Below are 22,381 nucleotides of genomic sequence, written 5' to 3'. Positions count from 1 at the left end.
AGAGTAGAACTATAATATCATTCAAATATATTTATTTGCATTTAATGATATTATAATAACTCAGCTCTTTGGGTACAAGTTATGAGTACAATAATGAAATATTTTCCTTTACATTTGTAGAGCACTTTTGATTAAAAAAGAAAATTTTTTTCTTTTTTCTTTTTTCAGGGAATTTAAATTCCCTGAACAGTTGGAGGGGGGGATATTGACCAACTCACACTCAAATGTATTAAAAATATCTATGCTAGAATTTTAATAACATTTTAAAAACAAACTTTCAGTCAATAGGTATTGAGTCAATCCCTTTCAGAAGTTGAGTAAGTAGTTGGAACTTTGGGGAAACACGATTATAATACACCTTCTCTCATCTTCCTGGAAGTTTAGTTTCATTAAAATAAACTGAATTCACAACTGGGGCTCACATATGCATATCTTAAAGAATGGCTGCACGCTGGTCTGGAGTTCTTTATTATCTTCTGGATAAGCACTCATATTCAAGAAAGTGGAAGGCAAGGACACAAACTTGGTCCAGTAAACAGAAGTCAACAGTTTAAAGACCATTTTGATTTAGATCAAAGATAGCATGGCATTGATGTATCTGTTTTATCCCCGGCCTAGGACTCAGGTACCCTTCTGATTTCTACAGAGAAAAAAGGAATACATAAAACTAAAGGGGATTTTTCTCGAATAAAGTGTCACTCTATAAGATAAATTTAGAATAACTATATGTGGCCTAGGCTGTGTCTCTCAAGGAATGGGAAGGAATTCAGCTGAGAAACTGAATGAGTAGATGGAACCAGGCCTTCCTTCTCAGATATTTTTAAAATGGAAATTAGTTTTTTGAAATGAAAATTCCTCAGGCCATTCAAAATGGGTGAAGAAAATGTGAAACATATGTACACACACACACACACACACACACACACACATTGGAATATTACTCTGCCATGAAAACAAATGACGTTTTTCACAACAACATGGATGGACCTAGAGGGTATTATGTTAAGTGAAATAAGACAGACAAGGACAAATATCAAATGATTTCACTAATATATAGAATCTAAAAAGCAAAATAAGTGAAGAAACAAACAAAAACAGAATCATAAATACAAATAGCAAACTGGTGGTTTTGAGGGAGGGGCTAGAAAGCGGGATGAGTGAAATAGGTGAAGGGGACATAGAAGTACAAACAGAGAATAAGGTCAATAACATTGTAATATTTATGTATGGTGACAGACAGTAACTACACTTACCATGGTGGGTACTTTATAACACAGACAATTGTCAAATCAGTATGCTGTACACTTGAAACTAATATAACATTGTATGTCAACTATACTTATGTTAAAAGGGGGAAAATAAATTAGAATCTCAAGGACTTTTAAAGTACTGACAATATTAAGCTGTCTTAAAAAGTGAACATCTTCCTAAATTTTGTGAAGACTGAATTTTTTAAAAATTTTTATTAAGTTTATTTATTTATTTTGAGAGAGACAGAGACAGCACCAGTGGGGAAGGAGCAGAGACAGAGAGAGGGAGAGAGAAAATCCCAAGCAGGCTCCACACTGCCAGCACAGAGCCCAACATGGGTCTTGAACCCACAAAATCGCAAGATCACGACCTTAGCCAAAACCAAGAGTTGGATGCTTAACCAACTGAGCCTCCCAGGCACCCTGACTGATTATATTTTAAGCTACAAGTTTATTTTTTAATATAGATTGATTAAGTAATTTTGGTTCTCTTAAATTCCTCAGTCTTGATTTACTTTATACACTAGATTAAACAAGCTTGAGAATTATAGACACTAAAAAACGAAAAAGAATAAATAAAAGGAGAACAAAATGAGAAGAAGCCAAGCAGGGAAAAAATAGAGACTTTTAGCAAAATTGAAAGTATTCGCAAGGGAGCCCCTGCACCAATGTAAATTACGAGTAGAGTAGTCTGAAAGATGATTATGGGCAACATAATACTTAAACATTATTTCATTCCAGTCCTTAGAAAGAAATGAAGTAAACTAGCTAAGGTCACAATAGCCAATGGCAAATGGTGTTGCTGGGACATTCAGGCTTAAATCTATCTGACAGGAAACATAAGTACTTATTACTACTTCTACAGAATTCATGTGCTCTTAATGTTGTATTTGTTGCATCTCTGATATCATGTTAGATGTTGAGAAATCCAGTACATAAGAAATACAGTTCCCTCATTGCTATATAATTCCCTCAAAACTGTACAAATTCTGGTTTAGGAGATAGTGTAGTATTTTCTTCTTTATTCCCATTCTTATGAGATATGTGAATTAGGAGCCTACCAGTTTTTAGGCACTTAGAATATAAAATCCTGACACTTGTCCAAGACCTTTTCAGACATTGGAGATATAAATTATTTGTAGTGAGAGTGTAGCAATCTGAGAGAAAATTAGATTAATGTGATGAGGGGTCAGAGGAAGGAAACTCATATTAATCCAACACATATTATGGGTCAGACCTTCTGCATAGCCTGGAAATATATACCAAGCAAAACAGTCAGAAAATAGTTTCAAATTCCAAAAAACACAATTTATAAAAAGATCAATCTTTGCAACACATATTTAAACACATGCCAAATTTGATTAGAAAAAATATGTTACATGAAATTGGTAGAAGAAAAGATTGTGTCTATCCGTCAGATTTTCCTAATGTAAAAAAATTTTCATTATGTTAAAAATAGTTTATGTTTAATGTTTTGATTTTGGAAATGTCTGCTAAATTTTACTCTTACTCTTCACTTTAGTAATAGGAATAGTGAGAAGAGTAGAATAGTTGCAGTAGAAAATTTGACCATCTGCATTCATTAAAATGGGACTCCATATGCAAGTAGGATTGTAATTTAGTATAAATAAAGCAAAACACTCTTGCATTTCACTATGCATCCCTAAAAGGAAAAAAGATTCAAAATATCCTCAAGCACACTTTCCAGTGTTTCTCATAATATATAGAAATAACCCAAATAAAATTTTGCCTTATATGTGTTCATATTATTAGGATGCTCCTCTAATTATTAGCTCCATCTCTAGCTATGTTGTAAGACCCTAAAGAGATGTTATGTTCTGACTGCATATGTGTCAATTCTATAATTGTGCAATGCAATCTTGAACGTCAATTATAAATACAACCCCAGAAATACACATAGCACTTACAGCATTTAGACAAAGTTAAACTCTTGGCCTGGTAGGTATCTTACCATAATGAAATAATTTACTGGTTGCAGGGGAAAAGAAATACCCCCGAACTGTACACTATTAACCTGATTAGCGTTATAGACACAGAAAATTTGCTGCAAATAATTCCATCTTTAGTGCATTTGGAAAAAAAAAAGCAAATTTCAGAATAGTGTATTAAATACAATAATGCATAATAGGAAATGGGGTAAATAAAAGCAAGTTTTACGTATTAAATTATTGATTAGTGATAATTCATCAATAACTTGAAAATAAAAAAGGAATAGTTGTTACTCATAACACTCACTGCCAATTAAATGAGGTTGTATCCTTATCAAGTGTATAAAAATATTTTTAGGTACCATCTCAAGTGGTACCATTTTTGGTTAATATGCTGATTTCTTCTGTATCTGAACTATTACAGTGCTTATCATCAAATGTAAAAATTATGACTTTGATACAAACAATTTTAAAATATGCTGCATTTTCAACAAGTTCTACTTATTTTCCATAAAACATGCAATAATTGTGACAGGTCATTACATTTTTTAATCACTTTATTGCTGAGTACATAATAGACACTCTGAAAGTAATGGTCAATTGCTTGAAAAATATGCTAACCTCTTTGAAAACATACTTGACTGTGCAAATGACAGTTTATATGTAATGTCTGACTATGAGCCACAAGTCTGATTTATTAATCCCCCTTTTTTTCCTCATGAAAGTTGAATTTCATAATCTTTCATAATTCTTACAGCTCCAATTCTTAGATAAGATAATTTCCAATTTAATACAAGAAAATATACACAAGAATCAATAATGACTCATATAACATATCTGGAGCATTTCCACCTCATTCACTTGAGAAACAGAACGTATTAGTTAGGTTCAAATTCACTAACATTGCGAAGCAATACTTTAAAAGTTTTCCAAATAGATTATCAAGATACACAGTACCTGAAATTGTGATATTATCCAGCATTTAGCCACTTCTATGGAACTTTGGAGTGAAGTCATTCGAAGTTAATACTTTTCCTCCTCTTGTAAGTACACACAAAGATGGAGCACAATAACGTATTTCTCAAAGGGTAGACCTCAAACATTTTATTTAAACTTACTCTATACTTCCTAATACGGTTTATATTAATTTCTTATGGATATTTTTATAGTAATTTCCATATAGACGTGGTGTAAGAATGTCATTATAATACATTGAATAGATTTCTAGAAGAGTGGTTCTTTCATCATGCTGAGTTCAAATGTCAGCATTTTGTAAAAGCCTAATAAGAAGACTCTAATGACAGCTTGCAAAAATATTAACTGCAAAATTGATTTAAAAATGCAACTGATCTTTTAAAATTCACTTCCTTATTAGGCATACAAAGAAATGCATGACAGGAAACTCATTACTAATGTTGGTAAATAAAATTTCATCAAGTAGATGAGACAAGGTAAATCATGTGTGTATTTGTTGTATAACATAAATGTGTTTTAGTTTTTATGATTTCCCATGGCTTCCTGTCTAAATTAGGAGGAATCCAAAAACTGATCATTCATTTTAGCACTTACCTCATATGTGTGATGATGAGTGTTGTCATGGGGATAAAAAAATCATCCACTCGGTCAAACTGCTTTCCCACAGGCTGGGTGTGAATAGTGTGGTGGGGAACATTCCCACTGGCCAGGGTTATTACCTAAACAGAACACGCCATGGTTAGACATTGGCAGTGCATTCCCTTAATAGTATCAGTGTTAACTTTATTTAGAGATGAAACAAATCAGCAGTTGTTTCTTAGATTCTTTATTGCCATCCTGAAAATTAGTACATCATTAAGCAAATTGGAATTTTGTAATTGTTTGTTTATTTTTAACATAGAAATTTGTTTTTGTAAAGAAAAAAACAGACAAAGATTTGTCTTGAATAATTTCTGCTTAAATTATAAAATTATTAATTTTTTTTAACGTTTATTTATTTTTGAGACAGAGAGAGACAGAGCATGAATGGGGGAGGGTCAGAGAGAGAGGGAGACACAGAATCTGAAACAGGCTCCAGGCTCTGAGCTGTCAGCACACAGCCCTACGCGGGGCTCGAACTCACATACCGCGAGATGGTGACCTGAGCCGAAGTCGGACGCTTAACCGACTGAGCCACCCAGGCACCCCTAAATTATAAAATTATTATAAACAAGTTCTGTGTTATAAACATGTTAACCTTGCTATAATGAGAAAAATAGAAACAAGCATACATATGATGTAAATGAGATTATTAGCTTTCCTTCCTTCCTTCCTTCCTTCCTTCCTTCCTTCCTTCCTTCCTTCCTTCAGTTTTGTTAAGGTATAGCTGATGAACAGAAAACTTTTAATATAGAACAGAGCTGGAAATAAAACTGAAAACTCTAAAACAAATCATACATAATATTTTAGCGCTTAATAACGTTAGAATAGATGAAACTATATTTAACTTTTTCCTCCTATACATTGAAAATAACAGGTTCAAGTAAGTTTTTATCAAAGACTTTTCCTCTTTTTATTCATTGTTAATCGGTTTTTAAAACTTGTATAGTCCATTCAAGAAAAGATGACTACATTTAAACTCTTTTGTTCCTCATATCCCATTTGCACCAAATTCTATCAGTTCTTTCTTCAGATTTCTCACACTTCCATATGCTTTCCTGTTCCTGCTGGACAGTCATTGCTCTGTGTTAGCCTTTTAAAGCACTTTCTGCCTTTATTTCTCCCCTTTTAAATCCTTTCTACATATGGCCACCAAATTAAACTTCTTAAACTATTGACTGACTCTCCTAAGTTAAGTAGACTTTCCCCCCTTAAAACTGAGTCTTTTCCTTTGGTTTATATGACAAAAGTAAATAGCATTTTTGATTTTTTTTCTCCGAGAAACTAAGTTTTCTTCATTTCTTCATTTCTTCAGGCTGATCGCAGCAATAACATTATGGAGAGCTTGCTATATACCAGTATGTGTTCTAAGCAGTTTACAGGCATCACATAACTTAATAGTCAAACAACACTATAATGTATCCCAACATTACTGATGAAAATTATTTTATGCCAATGAAGCATAACTGAGCATCTCATTTGTGTTTGGCATAGTCCTAGGTTGTAAAAATACAGTGCCTCCCTCTCTGTTCAGCATAATGCTCTCCAGTTCCATCCACATTGTTACAAATGGTAAGATTTCATTTTTTTGATTGCTGAGTAATATTCCATTATATATATATATATACCACATCATCTTAACCATTCATCATCAGTTGATGGACATTGGACTTTTTCCATAATTTGCCTATTGTTGATAGCACTTCTGTAAACATTACGGTACATGTGCCCCTTCAAATCAGCTTTTTTCTATCCTTTGGATAAATTTCTGGTAGTGCAAATGCTGGATGTACAGTAGTTCTCTTTTTAAGTTTTTGAGGAATGTCCATACTGTTTTCCAGAGTGGCTGCACCAGTTTGCATTCCCACCAACAGTGCAATAAGGTTCCCCTTTCCCTACATCCTCAAAACCATAAGACACTCTTAAATATAGAGAACAAACTGAGGGTTGAAGGGATAGTGGGGGTGGTGGGGTGGGTTAAATGGGTGATAGGCATTAAGGGGGGGTGCTCTTCAATATGAGCACTGGGTATTATATGTAAGAGATGAATCACTGGGTTCTACTCCTGAAGCCAAGAAGACTATACTGTATGTTAACTAACTTTTCCCTAGTTCTTAGTCTGGACTTTGTTTCCTGATGGTTCTAGATCCTTCTCATTGCTGCAATTGAATGGGAAGAGGTGGATTACCAGATATCAGGACTGACCTGACTAACTGCCAGGACACACAAATTGATCCACAATGCACCTTAATCAACAGGCCAGATCTTGGGACAATCCTTGGCTCATTCCTAATGGCATCCTGCTGCTTGTTTCTCTATCTGTAATAACCTACAGCTGCCAACTCCCACTGTCACCCCATCTGGCAGGAGCCTACTTCCTGGCCAATAGCAAGACGTAGACTTTATTCCAAGTTGTTTCCTGGGGACATTTCCTCTCTAATTATTGTGCATTTGAAAAGATAACATATGGATTGTAAATCTGTGTAGATGACAGACTCATGACTTTCAGAACAGCATTTCCTAAATTTTCATAAGGCATAGTTTCCTTTTAAAAAAAAATAACGAGGGGCGCCTAGGTGGCTCAGTAGGTTAAGCGTCCGACTTTGGCTCAGGTCGTGAGTTCGAGCCCCACATCGGGTTCTGTGCTGACAGCACAGAGCCTGGAGCCTGCTTCAGATTCTGTCTCCCTCTCTCTCTGCCCCTCCCCTGCTCACGCTCTGTCTCTGTCTCTCTCTCAAAAATAAATAAACATTAAAAAAATTTTAAAAAATAATAAAAAATAAAAAAATAACGATAATAAATCTTTGATAATTCATCTGAGAATACTAATTGGAAAAGCACTGTCTTATGTACCTATAGTTATGAAATTTATTAGTTGTTATTAATTAATTATAAATATCACAGAAAATATATTTTGCTTCCATAATTGGTAAAGTTGTATAGATTTAATTATAGTCAAATGAAAACACAAAGTATAAGTATATATATGAGTTTCAGATCTTTGATGAAAATGCTTTCGCACCTTCAAGCTTTCAGTGGCCACTATTATAAGATATATTGCATTAGGGCAAAAAGTTATTGCCTAGCCATCACAACCTGACATCAATATCTCTAGTTCTAGTCTAATCTTTCAACATGCCACACGAACACTCTAGGAAAAATCAGACCTTGCCCATATTTTTGGTTTGGTGAATTCAGTTTCTCCAAAAGTAAGTCTGTTCCCTTTTGAAACAAATCTTAAATCCCATTTCCTTTGCAGATGTTTCCTGATAATCTTGTTGGAAGACAATTAACCATTAATCTGTTGACATTTCTGCTGAGTCAAGTCTTTCTGAGCAGAGGGCACTGGCAGAGTTGGTTAAAGGATGACAGGGTAGCAAAAAGGCCTTGGAAGCTAAAGGTGGTGTATTGCTCCAGAGAGAGGTAGAGACTTAACTCCTTTGAGCCTTACTGACATTCCAGGGCACCGTCCTGATAAGATTTGCATCCCAGAGTAATAATAATGTCTATCTTTCACAGGAGAGGATGGGCTATTTTGCCAGCAGTCTTAAAAAAAACTTGGAGACACATAATTGCAGGGTCCTTCTCTTGTTAGTGCAACTGTGCTGAGGCAGGGTAATATTAATCTCTCATGGCATCACCCCATGGGAATGGGGTTGGAGAATTAACACAAATATGCTCCTTGAGTAAGAAATGGTCTGTTCTATGATCCAGAGACTCTGTGTTTCCTGTCAGCCTGTCTATCTATCAATCTATCTAATCTATCACAGATTTATATAGATGTATGTGCATGTGTGTAAATTTTACTTCATGCAAATAAATCTTATGGTATGTACTATTTCAATAGTACTTTTGAATTCTTACATATTGTATTATATTTTCAGGTGTGGAACTTACCTTTCCCTCCATCCAGCAAGTACTTAAAAAAATCATTAAATCTTACTAGTATATTTTTTATTGGACATCCAGAGAAAAAGAACCCATTTTTTAACGGCTGGATAATGTGTGGGAAGTTACTTAACACCTTTATAAAGCCTTTTCCCCCCTTTCTGTATGATATTAAAGGAGTTTGCCTAAAGTGCCTTATGGAAGGATTGCAACACTGAGGATTGCAACATTAATCTATCCAAGTAGCAAATACCAATAGGGAGGGGAAGAAATCAGTTCTAAAGAATATAGTAGAATGAAAATATATACAGCTTGTAGGGTGCCTGGGTGGCTCAGTTGGTTAAGTGTCTGACTTTGGCTCAGGTCATGATCTCATGGTTCATGAATTGGAGCCCCACATCAAGCTCTCTGCTGTTAGCACAGAGCCCACTTTGGATCCTCGGTCCTCCCTTTCTCTCTGCCCTCCTCCACTTACTATCTTTCTTTCCCACTCTCAAAATTAATAAATAAGTTTTAAAGAAAGTATAAAAATAAATAAAAAAAGAAAATATATACTGCTTTAAAAGAAAAATTAACTTTTATAAGCTGTGTTTATTTTATTTTTAAGGTAATAGAATTAAAATAATTCATAAGAATGGTTTTTTAAAAAATAATATATATTGGCCTGTTTTATCTTGTCAAGATTTAAGAGTAAAATATCAAATAACTAGACGATATTACCATATTGTCATAGATCAGTGAAGCAGTTGTCCACAATGAACACTGTAGTCTTTCCATCAAAAGATTGGCCTTGTTACTTCATGTTCTTGAATCTAGGCAAGGAGTATGTCTTGCTTTGATCAATAAGCTGTAGTAGAAGTGACTTTATGTGAATTCTAAGACCTAGATCTTAATTAGCCTTGCAATTTCCAGTGTCTTATAACCTGGAACCACCATGTTGCCCGATGCCAGTCTAAAGGATGAGCAGGCACATGCTAGAGACACAAGCCGCCCAGCTAATCACCACTATCACATAACAAACGTGGGAGTGAGACTATTTTGAACCATCCAGCTACTGTAATCAGATGAGTGCAGCCATCTGAGTGTTTCTTAATCATGCCCACAAACTGCCCAGATTGCTGCACCACAGAACTATGAGTAATAAGTCATTATTATTATTTTTTATGTTTATTTCCCTTTGAGTGAGAGAAAGAGACAGAGCATGAGCAGGTGAGGGGCAGAGAGAGGGAGGCACAGGATCCAAAGCAGGCTCAAACCCACAAACTGCAAGATCATGACCTGAGCCAGAGTTGGGTGCTTAACCGACTGAGCCACCCAGGTGCCCCATTAAGTCATTCTTTAATTCTGTTTAACACATCAAATTTTGGGGTGATTTCATTTGCTACAGCAAATAACTGAATAACTATTACATGTTAGATGTTACTTATGACACATATTTCTAGTGAAATATAAAATGAACCATCATTCTCATAGTTCCTTTAAAATCATTTCAGTAAACTTGCCTCTTGTAAGTTAAATATTGTAAAACTAAAAATACTTCAGAATCATTTAAAGTATTGGTAGTGACAACTGACAAAAAGTAAAAAAAAGAAACCAACAAAACAAAAAAAATTTGCATGTAAGACTTAGTGAAAACTGGCCAAAGTTAATGATTTAGGACTTTATAAGAAGAGGAATCTTCACAGCAGTGCTATAATCAAGGCAGTTTGAGAAATAGATAAAAACACATTTCCAGGGCCAAATGTTCTTTCTCATTCCCTCTCAGTTTTCTGTTAAACTTGAAACTCCAAAAATTGAAAGACTGTGCCAAAGAGACATTGTCAAAATATATATTTTTTTCTCTACTAAGTTCTGTATAAACAACTTTAAAATGTAAGCAAATTCCACAAAGATTCTACCACTTATTCCCCAGTTAGAAACGAGTCTGTGCTCATATAATAACACACTATCTTTCTGGAAAAATTGGAGATGTGTCTTGAGACTGTCCAACTCTCTTAGTCTCTATCTCCATGCCACGTTTTGAAAGAGAGATGGAAACAAAAGAAATCTCATGCAAATTGGAGGGAGGAAGGTAATTGCTGAAAGGTAAATTATGATTTTTTTCTTCCTGATGGCATCAGTTTTGTCATCATCGGTTATTATTTTTGTGTATAAATCTAACCTTTGATAAGTATGACCTACAGTATTTTCCAATCCAAACAAGTACTTGTATTATCTCCCCCTGCCTTTTCTATGCAGATCTAGATGTGATTAAAGTACAGTCCTCAGATGGAAGAATATCATTGCTAAATAGTTATAAATATCCAGTGATATATCTAAAGGTTTAAAAATCATTGTTTTCTCAAATATACTGAAATGTACTTACTTGCAATGTTGGAGAAGTCTTTTCCATGGTACCCCAGCTTAACACCCATACCTGGTCATGTGATTTGTCGTAATGTAATTTAACTGGCACAGGGTCTGTGCTTACTGCCTGTAATAAATAGGAGTTGAAAAAAATGTTTTCAGACTGAAATATTCATTTAAAACTATGCCAAAAATTATGAAAGAACACAAGAGTTTAGATGTCAGATTAAAATTTTATGTTGCAAATTATCTAATTTTCTAAACCTTCATTTGATTAATTTGGAAATATGATACTTTACCCAAGCATATTTTTTGAATAATTTTTTGCCCATATTTTTATGTAGTCTTAAGTTCCTTCATTACCTATTCAAATTGTGTGTCGTAGAGAAGCTATTTAGAAACTCAAGATATATAAATGATTAATATGTGTATTTTATTCAATTGTTGAACACACGTAAGAACTATGTTTATACTATTAGTTTTTTTTTTTCATTCTAGTGCTGGTTATGGGATTTCGCCATCTATAATGCTAAAATGCCTGCAATCTGATATATGGTTGTAACTCTAATGACAGATTACCTAATTTAGTTTCCTTAATGAATAATCTAATACTACAGAAAGAAGTAAAAGCATTATTTTAACATATTGATGTGGTAAATGTGTTTTTCTGCTAATATTTATAATATTTAGCAATTACTTAAAACAAAACTTCCAGAAAACAAATTGCTGCCAGGAAGTTATTTCACTCACCTTAATTTCAAGCTATTTATATTTCAAGCTAACACCTTTTTCAAGTAATTTCCTGTAGTAGTTTCCTTACATATTTTTTTTTCTGATCATATAGCATTAAACAAATTGTATTCAATAAAACTACCTTTATTCAATATAGAAAGCATTTCTTCCAAAAGCTCTGTTCAATATCCCTAGAGAATTTCCCAATTTTTAGTTCATAACGCAATCCTCTTCTCAGTGGATTAAAGGTAAACTACTGTTGGTTGAACATGTGAAGGTTCATGCTTTAGTTAACATGTTGGCAATTTAGTCTTACCAAAGTAACTATTTTCTAAAACCTTGTTCTGCATTTTATCTATTTAAAATTCTCAATACTCTTGGATTACTGCAGTAATTATTTAATTTCTAAAAACACCTATTTAAAGATTTCTGTATTAGTGCCCTTGTCACTTTCTTCCTGACTAACAGAGCCACTATGTTGCTTTGGGATTAGGTGGCCATCAATGTTCTCAGGGAAGGTAGCCCACTTGGTGAGCATCAGAGATTTAAGCCTACTTCCCTTTTTTTTTTTCTTTTAGGGATTCCATCTTTATTATTCCCCTTTTACACAAAACCAAGTAGAAGAAATAATACAAGATTAAAACTGCAAACGTAGCTAATTGGTAGAACACATATACACAAAAAAATCCAGACAGCAAGACAGGCTTATCTACAATGGGAAACACATGTAAAAATTAAGGTAGTTTGTAGTTTTCATATGGAACATTAAAAAAAAAAAAATCAAACATTATGGTACTATGGATGCCATTGTTTACAGTAATATTGAAGGGGAGAAAACAACACTTATTTAGGGTCCCTTTCACAAGTGTGAAGATTCCCAGCCTCTCTAGAGGCTAGAGTGGTCACATAGAATATTCCCCTTTATACATGGTAAAGATTAATGTGATGAATGATTTTTGAGAATGCTACTGTGCCACACTTTCTCTTTCTTCCTGCTTTGGATGCTCTCATATGAGAACAGTAAACCTTAATTTCCAAAGTCATTTTGAGGCCATGAAACAATAAGCTTAAGAAAGAAAACCCAAGCAACACTTGGAGGATTTGGCAAGAGATAAATGAAAGGAGACTGAATTCTCCGTAACAACCTTGAGTTGCTACACAAACCTAGAATAACTGTCTCTAGACTTGATGTTATTTGGGATAATTAAATGGCTTTTTTACTTAAGAAATAGTCTGGTATTTTGTTCATTGTAATCAAGTGAATGCCAGATGTTTCACTTAAACTCTTCATGTCCTCATTGACAATTTCATTACATATACAGCAAAAGTGCCATCATTAATCATTACGCTAATAACAAAGCAATAAAATTCTTTTGTTTTTCATATCGTAATATTGTATTTGTAAAATTTGATCTATGTGTGATTATAACGCTACCCTATTTTGCATGCAGCTTAAAATGGAATAATCTACAATGTAAAGATAAAATAGTTCAATACAACAACAAAAGCAACATTAAGAAAAGGCTCTTTGTTTTTCAACTGTTAAGACAGTTAAACAAAGATCAAAGATGTTTAGATAACTTTAAATATTAAGGAACAATTTAAATGAAAATTTCCATTTTGCCAGCTCTCATAAGGTTCAGTCTATGGGTTATGTTAATATCCACATAAAACAGGATAAGAAATGGAGACTCGGTCTTACCAGTAGTCATCCAGCAGGTGATCAGAAGAGCTGAGATTTGATAGTCTGTGTTTATCCCCAATGTGGCAACCTCCTTGCACATGAAAGATCATCCTTCTTAACTGATAGTTTAATTCCTGACAGTGCGTATGTGGATATGGTGCACTTCTATTTATGCCTCATGTATAGGAAACATTCTTTGGGTTTTTTTTTTTGTTTGTTGGTTGGTTTTGTTTTTTGTTTTTATTTTTGTTTTTTTTCTTTTATGGAAGGTGGAAGGAAACCCACAGACCCCAATACATGCAGTATTATCTGTATAGACAGTGCAAATGAAGCCAAGAATCAGTGAGAGGCAGTAGTACCCCATGCTTATGAGCATGCATTCTGAAGCTAACTGCAAGTTTTAGCCTCCTCACTTAAATTAGAAAAATAATAGTACCTTGGGAAGTTACTAAGCTTCTCTGTGTTTCAGTTTCCTCTCTGATAAAATGGAGACAATACTCACACCTACTTCAAAGGGTTGTTCTGAATATTTTGGTAAGGTAGTAAATATAAAGTACTTAGGGTATGCCATGGAAATACTACTACTATCAGAAAAGTTAACCGAACTAGAGGTATTTTCATGACATTTAGCATCATAATATTTTAAAGTTAGAGATATAGTACCCTTATTTAGCAAATGAAGAATCTGAGACCTGGAAGGGAAAGTAAATAAGCACAGTCTTTGTCCTGAAAGAATTTGTAGACAAGAGGATGAAAGAACTTAAAATAACTAGATGTGGCAAAAAATAAAAATAAGAACCAAATGCCATGAAAGCTCAGGGGAAGGAGTAAAAAGCAGGATGAAGGATAGGGGCATGAGGTGATACTTTGATTGAGCTTTTAAGTATGAATATTTTTATAAATGGGAAGACAGATATGGGAAGACAGAGACATAGGAGAATATGTTTCAGGAGACGTCAAAAAGCAGTCCATAAATAATTGCCTTCAAGTAAATTAAGCTTTACATATTTGAAGGAGAAAAATATCAATCAATTTTCAAAACAGCTTCAGAGTTAGAAAAATATCTGCTCAATGCTCTCCCAAATTTTTGAACATTTTGCCTTTCAGGATTTCAAAGTTTTGGTATTCAATTCTCTTCAATTTATTTTGGGATTTGGTTATAAAAGCTCACCAGAACTAAAAAAGATATGTGGATCAAAATGAAGAAAAGTACATCTGACATACTTTATTTGGAATATGTTTAACTCTAGGAGATAAAAATATGTTTACAACATTTCAAGTGTGCAGATATAACACATTTCACAGAGGGAACATTTACATGGTTTTCAGTAACAAATTCATGTAACAATGACAGAAATATTTCCAAACAACCAAATTCAGGCTAATCTTGCCATACCCAATTTTCAGCCAAAAATTGTTATTTTTCTCACTTATATTGTCAACTTTTGAAAGGACTAAATTGCATGTATTGTATTGTATTTCACAAAATACCTGCTTGTATACTCTGGAAATTACTTTAAATGTTGAATAAGTTTAGACCATTAGCCTTTATAAAAGAGAAAGACACTGTATTTGGTACTTAATTTTTTTCTTCCATAATTAAACCTGTAAACTTCGGTGTTATAAAATAGTTTAAATGTTTCTCCACATTTTATGAAAAGGATTGTAAATTTTCTGTTACCCTTTTCTGCCCTCTCTCTCCCATGCCTCTCATTCTCTGGAACAGGATTCCATCTGCCTTTTAAATACTGATCTCTGCAGCATCTCCCCTGCTACCGACAAGAACAGAGACTCTATCCTCTTGACCCTCATCACATGGTTTCTAACATCTAACTTTATACTCACCAACTTTCTCAACAGATTTGTCAGGATGCTTTTGTTTGTTTGTTTGTTTGTTTTGTAAGCATTAGACAGATCATGACAATAATCTGCTCTAAACACCACAGTGTCTTTTCCTTTCCCTCAGAGTAAAGCCAAAAGTTCTTCGAATGACTACCAGGCCCTAGCTGACCTGCCACTTCCCTCTTCTTTCTCTGACTCCTTCACCTACTCCTCCAATCAAGGTGCTCTTGGCCTCCTGCCATTCATCCAACATGCTCTCCACATGTCTGTATTTTGGAGGACTTTTCCCCTGAACTTATCCACAGATAGCCCAGTGTCTGCTTCCTCAACACCTCCTTTGTTCAGAACTCGCCTTCTCAGGGAGGCCAGTCTGACCACCCTGCTTAATACTGTTAGCAGCCTTCACTTTGTGCACATCCCCTCATCCTTAGCTTGCCCAATCCCACATGGCCTTGCACTACCATTTTACCTTTTCTAAAGAACTTACTACCTCAGCATACATTATGCAATTTACATTTTAATATTCCCATCTTTCATTTCTGTTTTCATCCAATGGATTCTAGGTTGCTAGAAAGCAGATTGTTTGTGTTTGTGTAAGTCAATAATATCACCTATGCACTTAGAACAATACCTTGTAAATAGCAGTACTCAACATACAATTAATGGATCTCTAAATCTACTTAATTGGGGAAACAAAATTGCAAAATTAAGGAACATTCCAAAACTTATTACTATCATTATTATTTTTTTATTTAAGAAAGACAATTATACTCTGTGTTATGCTTATTATAAACAAGGTTTTTAAAAATGTTTTACAAATACAATTTCTTTTAATCTTCGTAACAGTCTTTGTGATGAGGTATGTGAACTAAAGTACCACTATTGATCCCTCCTTATTGTAAAACTCCCACATTCCTCTCCAAATGCCGTCATGTTTAGTGTGCATTACATCACTATTCAAAATACAGATGAATTCAAGCTTCCCACGTTGTTCCGTATATTAAATGCTTATAAAATGTAATATGTTTTTTTTAAGAAAAAAGACATCCTAGTATCTCCTTCTCACAATTTGTCATTTTCATTCCTTTATGCTGCACCCACTCCACTTTGGAGACCATTGGTGTATATAGGTTTTTTTTTTTTTTTTTTTTTCTGCAGCTACTAACCATTTACCAAGAAAAAAAAATGATATAAGTTGAATAACAAATGTTCAAGAATATGTGATTGGAAAAAAAAAAGTGTATATGTACTCATCTTTCACCTCACAGCTAACCTATATAGAATGCTCATTTATTACTTTGTATAAATTTGTTTTAATTACTGATATTATTTTACTAGGAAAATTGCTTTCAAACTTTGCCTGGAGAAGCCTATGGAAATGAGATTTTTATTTGTAGCAGGTCATTGAAATCCTGACCATAATAGAACAAAGGGAAGCAGTTTAGATCTATTGAATGATTCCATAAGACTTTGTTTAAAAATTTTTTTAATGTTTATTTATTTTTGAGAGACAGGGAGAGGCAGAGCATGAGCAAGGGAGGGGCAGAGAGAGAGGGAGACACAGAATCTGAAACACGCTCCAGGCTCTGAGGTGTCAGCATATAGCTGTGAGGGCTCAGACCCAAGAACCAAGAAATCATGACCCGAGCCAAAGTCAGACACATAACCAGATGAGCCACCCAGATGCCCTGCATAAGACTTTGTTTAAATTAAAGGTTCTGATACTGCAGATTGGAAATTTTTCTCCCATATAATAAACACTATGATTTTCTGCACACAGTATCCTTTGCTTGGCCTGGTGATATTCAGATAATTAAACCATAATCCTACTTCCAAAAATTTTCATTTTCAGAAATATCTTAAAAATTACAATATATTGTTACCATAACTAATTAATAGTAGTGACCTAGGTATTCAGATCTGAGAATCCATATTTCTTAATTTTCCATATAAGTACCGTTTTCAGAGTGTTATATTATGTTCAATTAACTTCTTACCCTATTACTTTCTTTTTTTTTCGTTTCTTTTATAATGTTTATTTATTTTTGAGAGAGACAGAGACAGAATGCCAGTGGGTTAGGGGCAGAGAGAGAGGGAGACACAGAATCCGAAGCAGGTTCCAGGCTTGGAGCTGTCAGCACAGAGCCCAATGCGGGGCTCGAACCCACAAGCCGTGAAATCATGACCTGAGCCGAAGTTGGACGCTTAACCAACTGAGCCACCCAGGCGCACCAGTATCCTATTACTTTCTTAAAATATACTATATAATGTAATAATAAAAAGGTTTTATTTGTACCTTTATAAAGATATTGATAAATTTTTTTCTTTAATATTTTAAAACATTGTTTAAGGATATAATTTACTTATACTATAAGGTTTTGTTTTGTTTTTTCTCTATGTCAATCTACAAACCTTAACTCCTTCATAATTCCAACATACCTACCGTTATACAAATTTATCAGTATTTCTTGAGGGGGTGAGGCAAATATAAAAAATCTAAAGTACATGCTATATTGGGCATCTAGGTGGCTCAGTCAGTTAAGCATCCGACTTCAGCTCAGGTCATGATCTCATGGTTCATGAGTTCAAGACCCACGAAGAGCTCTGTGCTAACAGCTCAGATCCTGGAGCCTACTTCAGACTCTGTGTCTCCCTCTCTCTGCCCCTCCCCTCCTCGCACCGAGTCTCGCTGTCTCTCTCAAAAATAAATAAACATTAAAAACTTAAAATACTTGCTATACTGGTCATGGCCAGTTGCATCAACTTCTATAAAGATGGCTTATTTTGTAAGGGTGAAATACTGATAATAGCAACGAAGATACACAAAACTTGGGGTTGAGTCTTGACATGCAGGAACAGTGAAGCACAGCTTGTTTATCAGTCTGACAAGGAGAGTAGCAGCTGGCTAATTAAGTGAACCTAATTTAAACTAATGATGTCGATTCTCAAGATAATGTGCTAATGGCTAGAGGAGACTGCTGATGACACTTAAGAATACTCCCGAGGTGTCACAAGCCACTTTTGCATCCAAGCAAAACCTGATTTTGCTCCACAGAAGACAAAATGAGGTCAGTTGGTTACTAGTCAATCTCTTTTACAGCCAAATATCACCTGTATGCCACTCTTATAAAAATTTCATGTGTTCTTATAAAAACACATTTGATGTTTAAAGCAACACCAACGTTATAGACTCCATTAAAAAATTGTGACCTTTTACTTTTTAAGCTGTTGATACAAATGATACTGTTGCATCCACTGAAAACAAATAGACTCCAATGATAATATTTTATCATGGATTTTATAAAATCTTACGTTGTCAAGAAAATATTTGTCATTTTAATAATAAAATGTAACAAACCTGCTCAAAATGTTTAGATTTTTAATCCTAAAATACACATTTAATACCAATCCACACAGTCTTTTGCAGGTGTTTTCAGGCAAAAGTAAAAGTCAGAAATATGATTTCTTAGATAAGGTCAGTGTAAAACACTAGGGATCTACTTTAATTAGATTGAAAAAGAAAGCTCGAAAGATTAAACTTAAATAAGAGCAGTGTTATTTTTCTTCTCTTTTCTTTTTTTTAAGATTGATTTGGGAATTCACTGTTCCATTTATATATCCACACTATGGAAAATTCTATGGTATTTTGTATCATGTTTGGGAGAAGATGAACTAACTTTCTGTTATAATTAATGTTATTAGCTGTATAATATACTCAGGTTTGAAAGAAAGGAATAAACAGCTACAGCACTCAATCAGGAAGCATAACTTTACTCGGATGCAAAAAAGACTGACTTCAAATCTAGGCTCAGTTGAGAAAAGTGGTCAGAATGAGAAAGGGATGCTTTACTTTTTATACAATTAACTTTGTGCTTTGCAGTTGACTTTGCGTGTGCCCTGTATTTGGATATAAATACAGCTTTAAGTCATAAAGTTTTTTTTTTTTAATTTAGTCTTTCAAGTAGCTAGAAATGTTTTTTTTTTCCTTAAGTAGTTTTAAAACTTGAACTACTTGGGTTATTAATTTATAAAACAGAGGGCTCAATATTGAAGTCTGTAAGATCTATCATGTTGTTTTCAAATTGGGAAAACCTTGAGGGAATTTATAATTCTAAGAGATGAAATGTTTCAAGTACAAAAATAGAACCACCAGGATATTTATAATTCACCTTTAAGCATGTACTTTTGAAGACTAAAATTTACATACTGTAAGGTATTGTTAAGACAAATATAAGGATGTGTTCTTTCACCCAGCAGGTAGTAGACGTACGGAACTCATTATCTAAAGAGTTCACAGGCTGAATTTATACATGGTTTTGAAACAAAGAGCTTAGACAAATTAAAAAATTGGAAATTCTAACTTTTGGGGCCCCTGGGGTGGCTCAGTCAAGCATCCGACTCTTGATTTTTCTCAGGTCATGATTTCATGTTTTGTGGGATAGAGCTCCACCTCAGGCTCTGTGCTGACAGTAAGGGGCCTATTGGAATTCTCTCTCTCTCTCTCTCTCTCTCTCTCTCTCTCCCTCTCTCTCTCTTTCTCCTTCTCCCCCTTCCTGTCCCTCCCCAGCTTATGCTCTCTCTCTCAAAATAAATAAAATTAAATTAAAAAAAAGAAGATTCTAATTTCTATATTTAAAAGGAAAACAATCTTTTATGTATATATCTAAAATTTTAAGTTGATATTTACAGTCAACCAGTCAACCTTAGGTTTCAGTAAGTAGTATTTCTATCAGAAAGAATACTAGACTGAGTGTACTCAGTATGGAAATTTTCATTTTAAAACTACAGTGATGTCTAAATTTCTATAGAACAGATTGTTGCAGAATGACCCAAATCATTACACTTGCTACTTCATGCTCCTTCTTTCCAGTGAGGTATTCGGTAGCCCCTATAATTCAAAACCATTTTTTTTTTTATTGATGGAAAGGCAACATTCAACTTCATCATACACCTTGCCAGAATTGTGTGGGAAACCACATGACACTCTACTGCCTCAGCCTTTTTGCTCCAAATATTAAGTTCTTACATTTTTTTCCTACAATAGGAACATATCTGGTACGTTTTTCTTGGTTCCTACTGTTCTCCAAATAGAAGGCAGCTGTAGAAAGTGAGGCAATAAGGCTGATAAATGGTGTGTGGGGCAAAATGCATCAAGAGAAGGTTAAGATTTGTCTTTGATAGTAGAAAGTATGAGAATATATAGAGACTATCCCCAGAGGAGGAAGAGTAGATAAAACAGGAAGCCAGCCACCAAGTCAACTTTCACCTCTAAACCCAGTTGGGACAGAATATTTTGTGTTGTTTTGTTTTAAAGCCCTTAAATTAATATTCCTTTTTATTCTTTTTTGGGTTACATGTTTCTAACATATTTTCCCTTTAATTTGTTCCTTCCCACATTGTTTTTAGAATTTACTACTTTAATACTTTCTTAGTTTCTTCTATTCTCTGCTAGGATTGTGGTTATATATTCTTTTATTCAACTCTAATAGTATTAATCGTGACTTTTGTCCTTATTTTTTGCCAAAATTCCCAGAGTTTACTTTTACTTAGTCTTTTTTTTTAATAAATCAATTTTTGTCTTTTATACATTAATTCCTTTGTGTATTTATATATACAGGAAAAGCTTGGGTTGCCAGTAACTTGTTCTGTGAGTGTTCTGCAAGATTAGCAAACATTTCTTATAAATTTTAACTTGATAAGCTAATTATGTCTTGCAATACAAGTAGTACATGACACCAAAAATCACATGATCACAAGTGAGCCAATGGTTCTTGAAATTCGCTTTGATATACAAGTGCTTTGGATTACAAGCATGTTTCCAGAACAAATTATGCTCGCAAACCAAGGTTTTACTGTATATATTTGTCTTTATATTTTCCTTCTTTCATAAAGATTATTCTGATTTTCTTTAGCTAAATTCTAAAACTATCTGGTTAAATGTTTTATTTTTAGCTATTATTAATTTTTTTAATTAAGTAAAAAAATAACCTCAAATCATAGTCTTACTTAGATTCAACATATTTATTTATGGTTATCAATATTACTTGATATTGATATTAATATTTTAAATTTACTTTGGTACTGTTAATAGCTTAACATTGTGTCAGAAAATCAGTATGAAATAATTTCATTTCTATTTCTTGAGACTTAATGTGTAGCCTACCATGTGGTCGTTTTCACTAAATGCTATGGTCTCAGTGTTTATTTCTCCCTCAGAATGCATATGTTAAAATCTTAACTCTCAAAGATGATAGTATCAGGAAGTGGGCCTTTGGGAAGTGATTAGGTCATGAGCATGGAGATTATGGAATTAGTGCTTTTAAAGAAAGATCCTACAGAGATTCCTCGCCCCTTCTACCATGCGAGGACACAGTGAGATGGCACTATGAACCAGCAAGAAAATCCTCACCAGATCACAACCATGCTGACACCTTAATCTTGGACTTTCCAGACTCAGAACTGTGAGAAATAAACTTCTATTGTTTATAATCTACACAGTCTGTTGTATGCTGTTGTAATGGCCCTAATGGAAAAAGATATGATAAAATGTTTAGTGATGATGTATATATTAATCATTGCTGGATGCAAAGCCCAACACATACATCTGTTCAAGCATAGTAATACTGTTGTTCAATTCACATATAGTGTTGATTTTGTTGATTGGTCAAGTATAGATTTATCAAATTCTTCTCACTTTGATCATATGTCAATCTCTACTAGTAGTATGGCAATAATCACTTTACAAAATTGTAAGCAATCATGTATGTTTTTAGTCTTATATTTTCTTAATAAAGTAAACCTTTTATCATTATCAATAACTTTCTTTAACTTAATACTTTGTTGCCTTAAAGTTCCTTTAAAATCTGATGTCAATATAGCTATATGAGCTTTTTTGATTTTTTTAGCATACTTCCTGCATCATCTGCACTGTCCTTACAAGTCAATTTTTCTTTTATCTCTTATCTCATAATGTGCATATGGCTAGGCTTTCATTATTCAGGCTGACAGGTCTCTTTTTTGTTTTTCATTGAGTTACATTAGTCCATCCTCAGTTATTGTTATTGTGAACATATTTT

General features: G+C 33.9%; 1 protein-coding gene across 6 annotated transcripts in view; it reads right to left on the bottom strand.

The window, feature by feature from the left end:
* The window catches only part of FSTL5 (follistatin like 5), a 780,922-nt gene that overhangs the window by 49,764 nt on the left and 708,777 nt on the right, over window positions 1-22,381 (bottom strand). For all 6 annotated transcript variants that reach the window (XM_086703952.1, XM_086703953.1, XM_086703951.1 and 3 more), the window contains 2 exons: window positions 11,067-11,174; window positions 4,769-4,893 (listed from right to left, as the gene is read on the bottom strand). In XM_086703952.1, coding sequence (XP_086560078.1) covers window positions 4,769-4,893; window positions 11,067-11,174 — 233 coding nt within the window. The remainder of the gene's footprint in view (window positions 1-4,768; window positions 4,894-11,066; window positions 11,175-22,381) is intronic.

This window comes from Puma concolor, chromosome B1, assembly GCF_028749965.1.
Source record: "Puma concolor isolate L17-30 chromosome B1, mPumCon1.1.hap2, whole genome shotgun sequence".
Taxonomy (NCBI): Eukaryota; Metazoa; Chordata; class Mammalia; order Carnivora; family Felidae; genus Puma; species Puma concolor.
The sequence above is the reverse complement of the archived record's forward strand: the minus strand, read 5'-3'. Positions and strand labels throughout refer to the sequence as shown.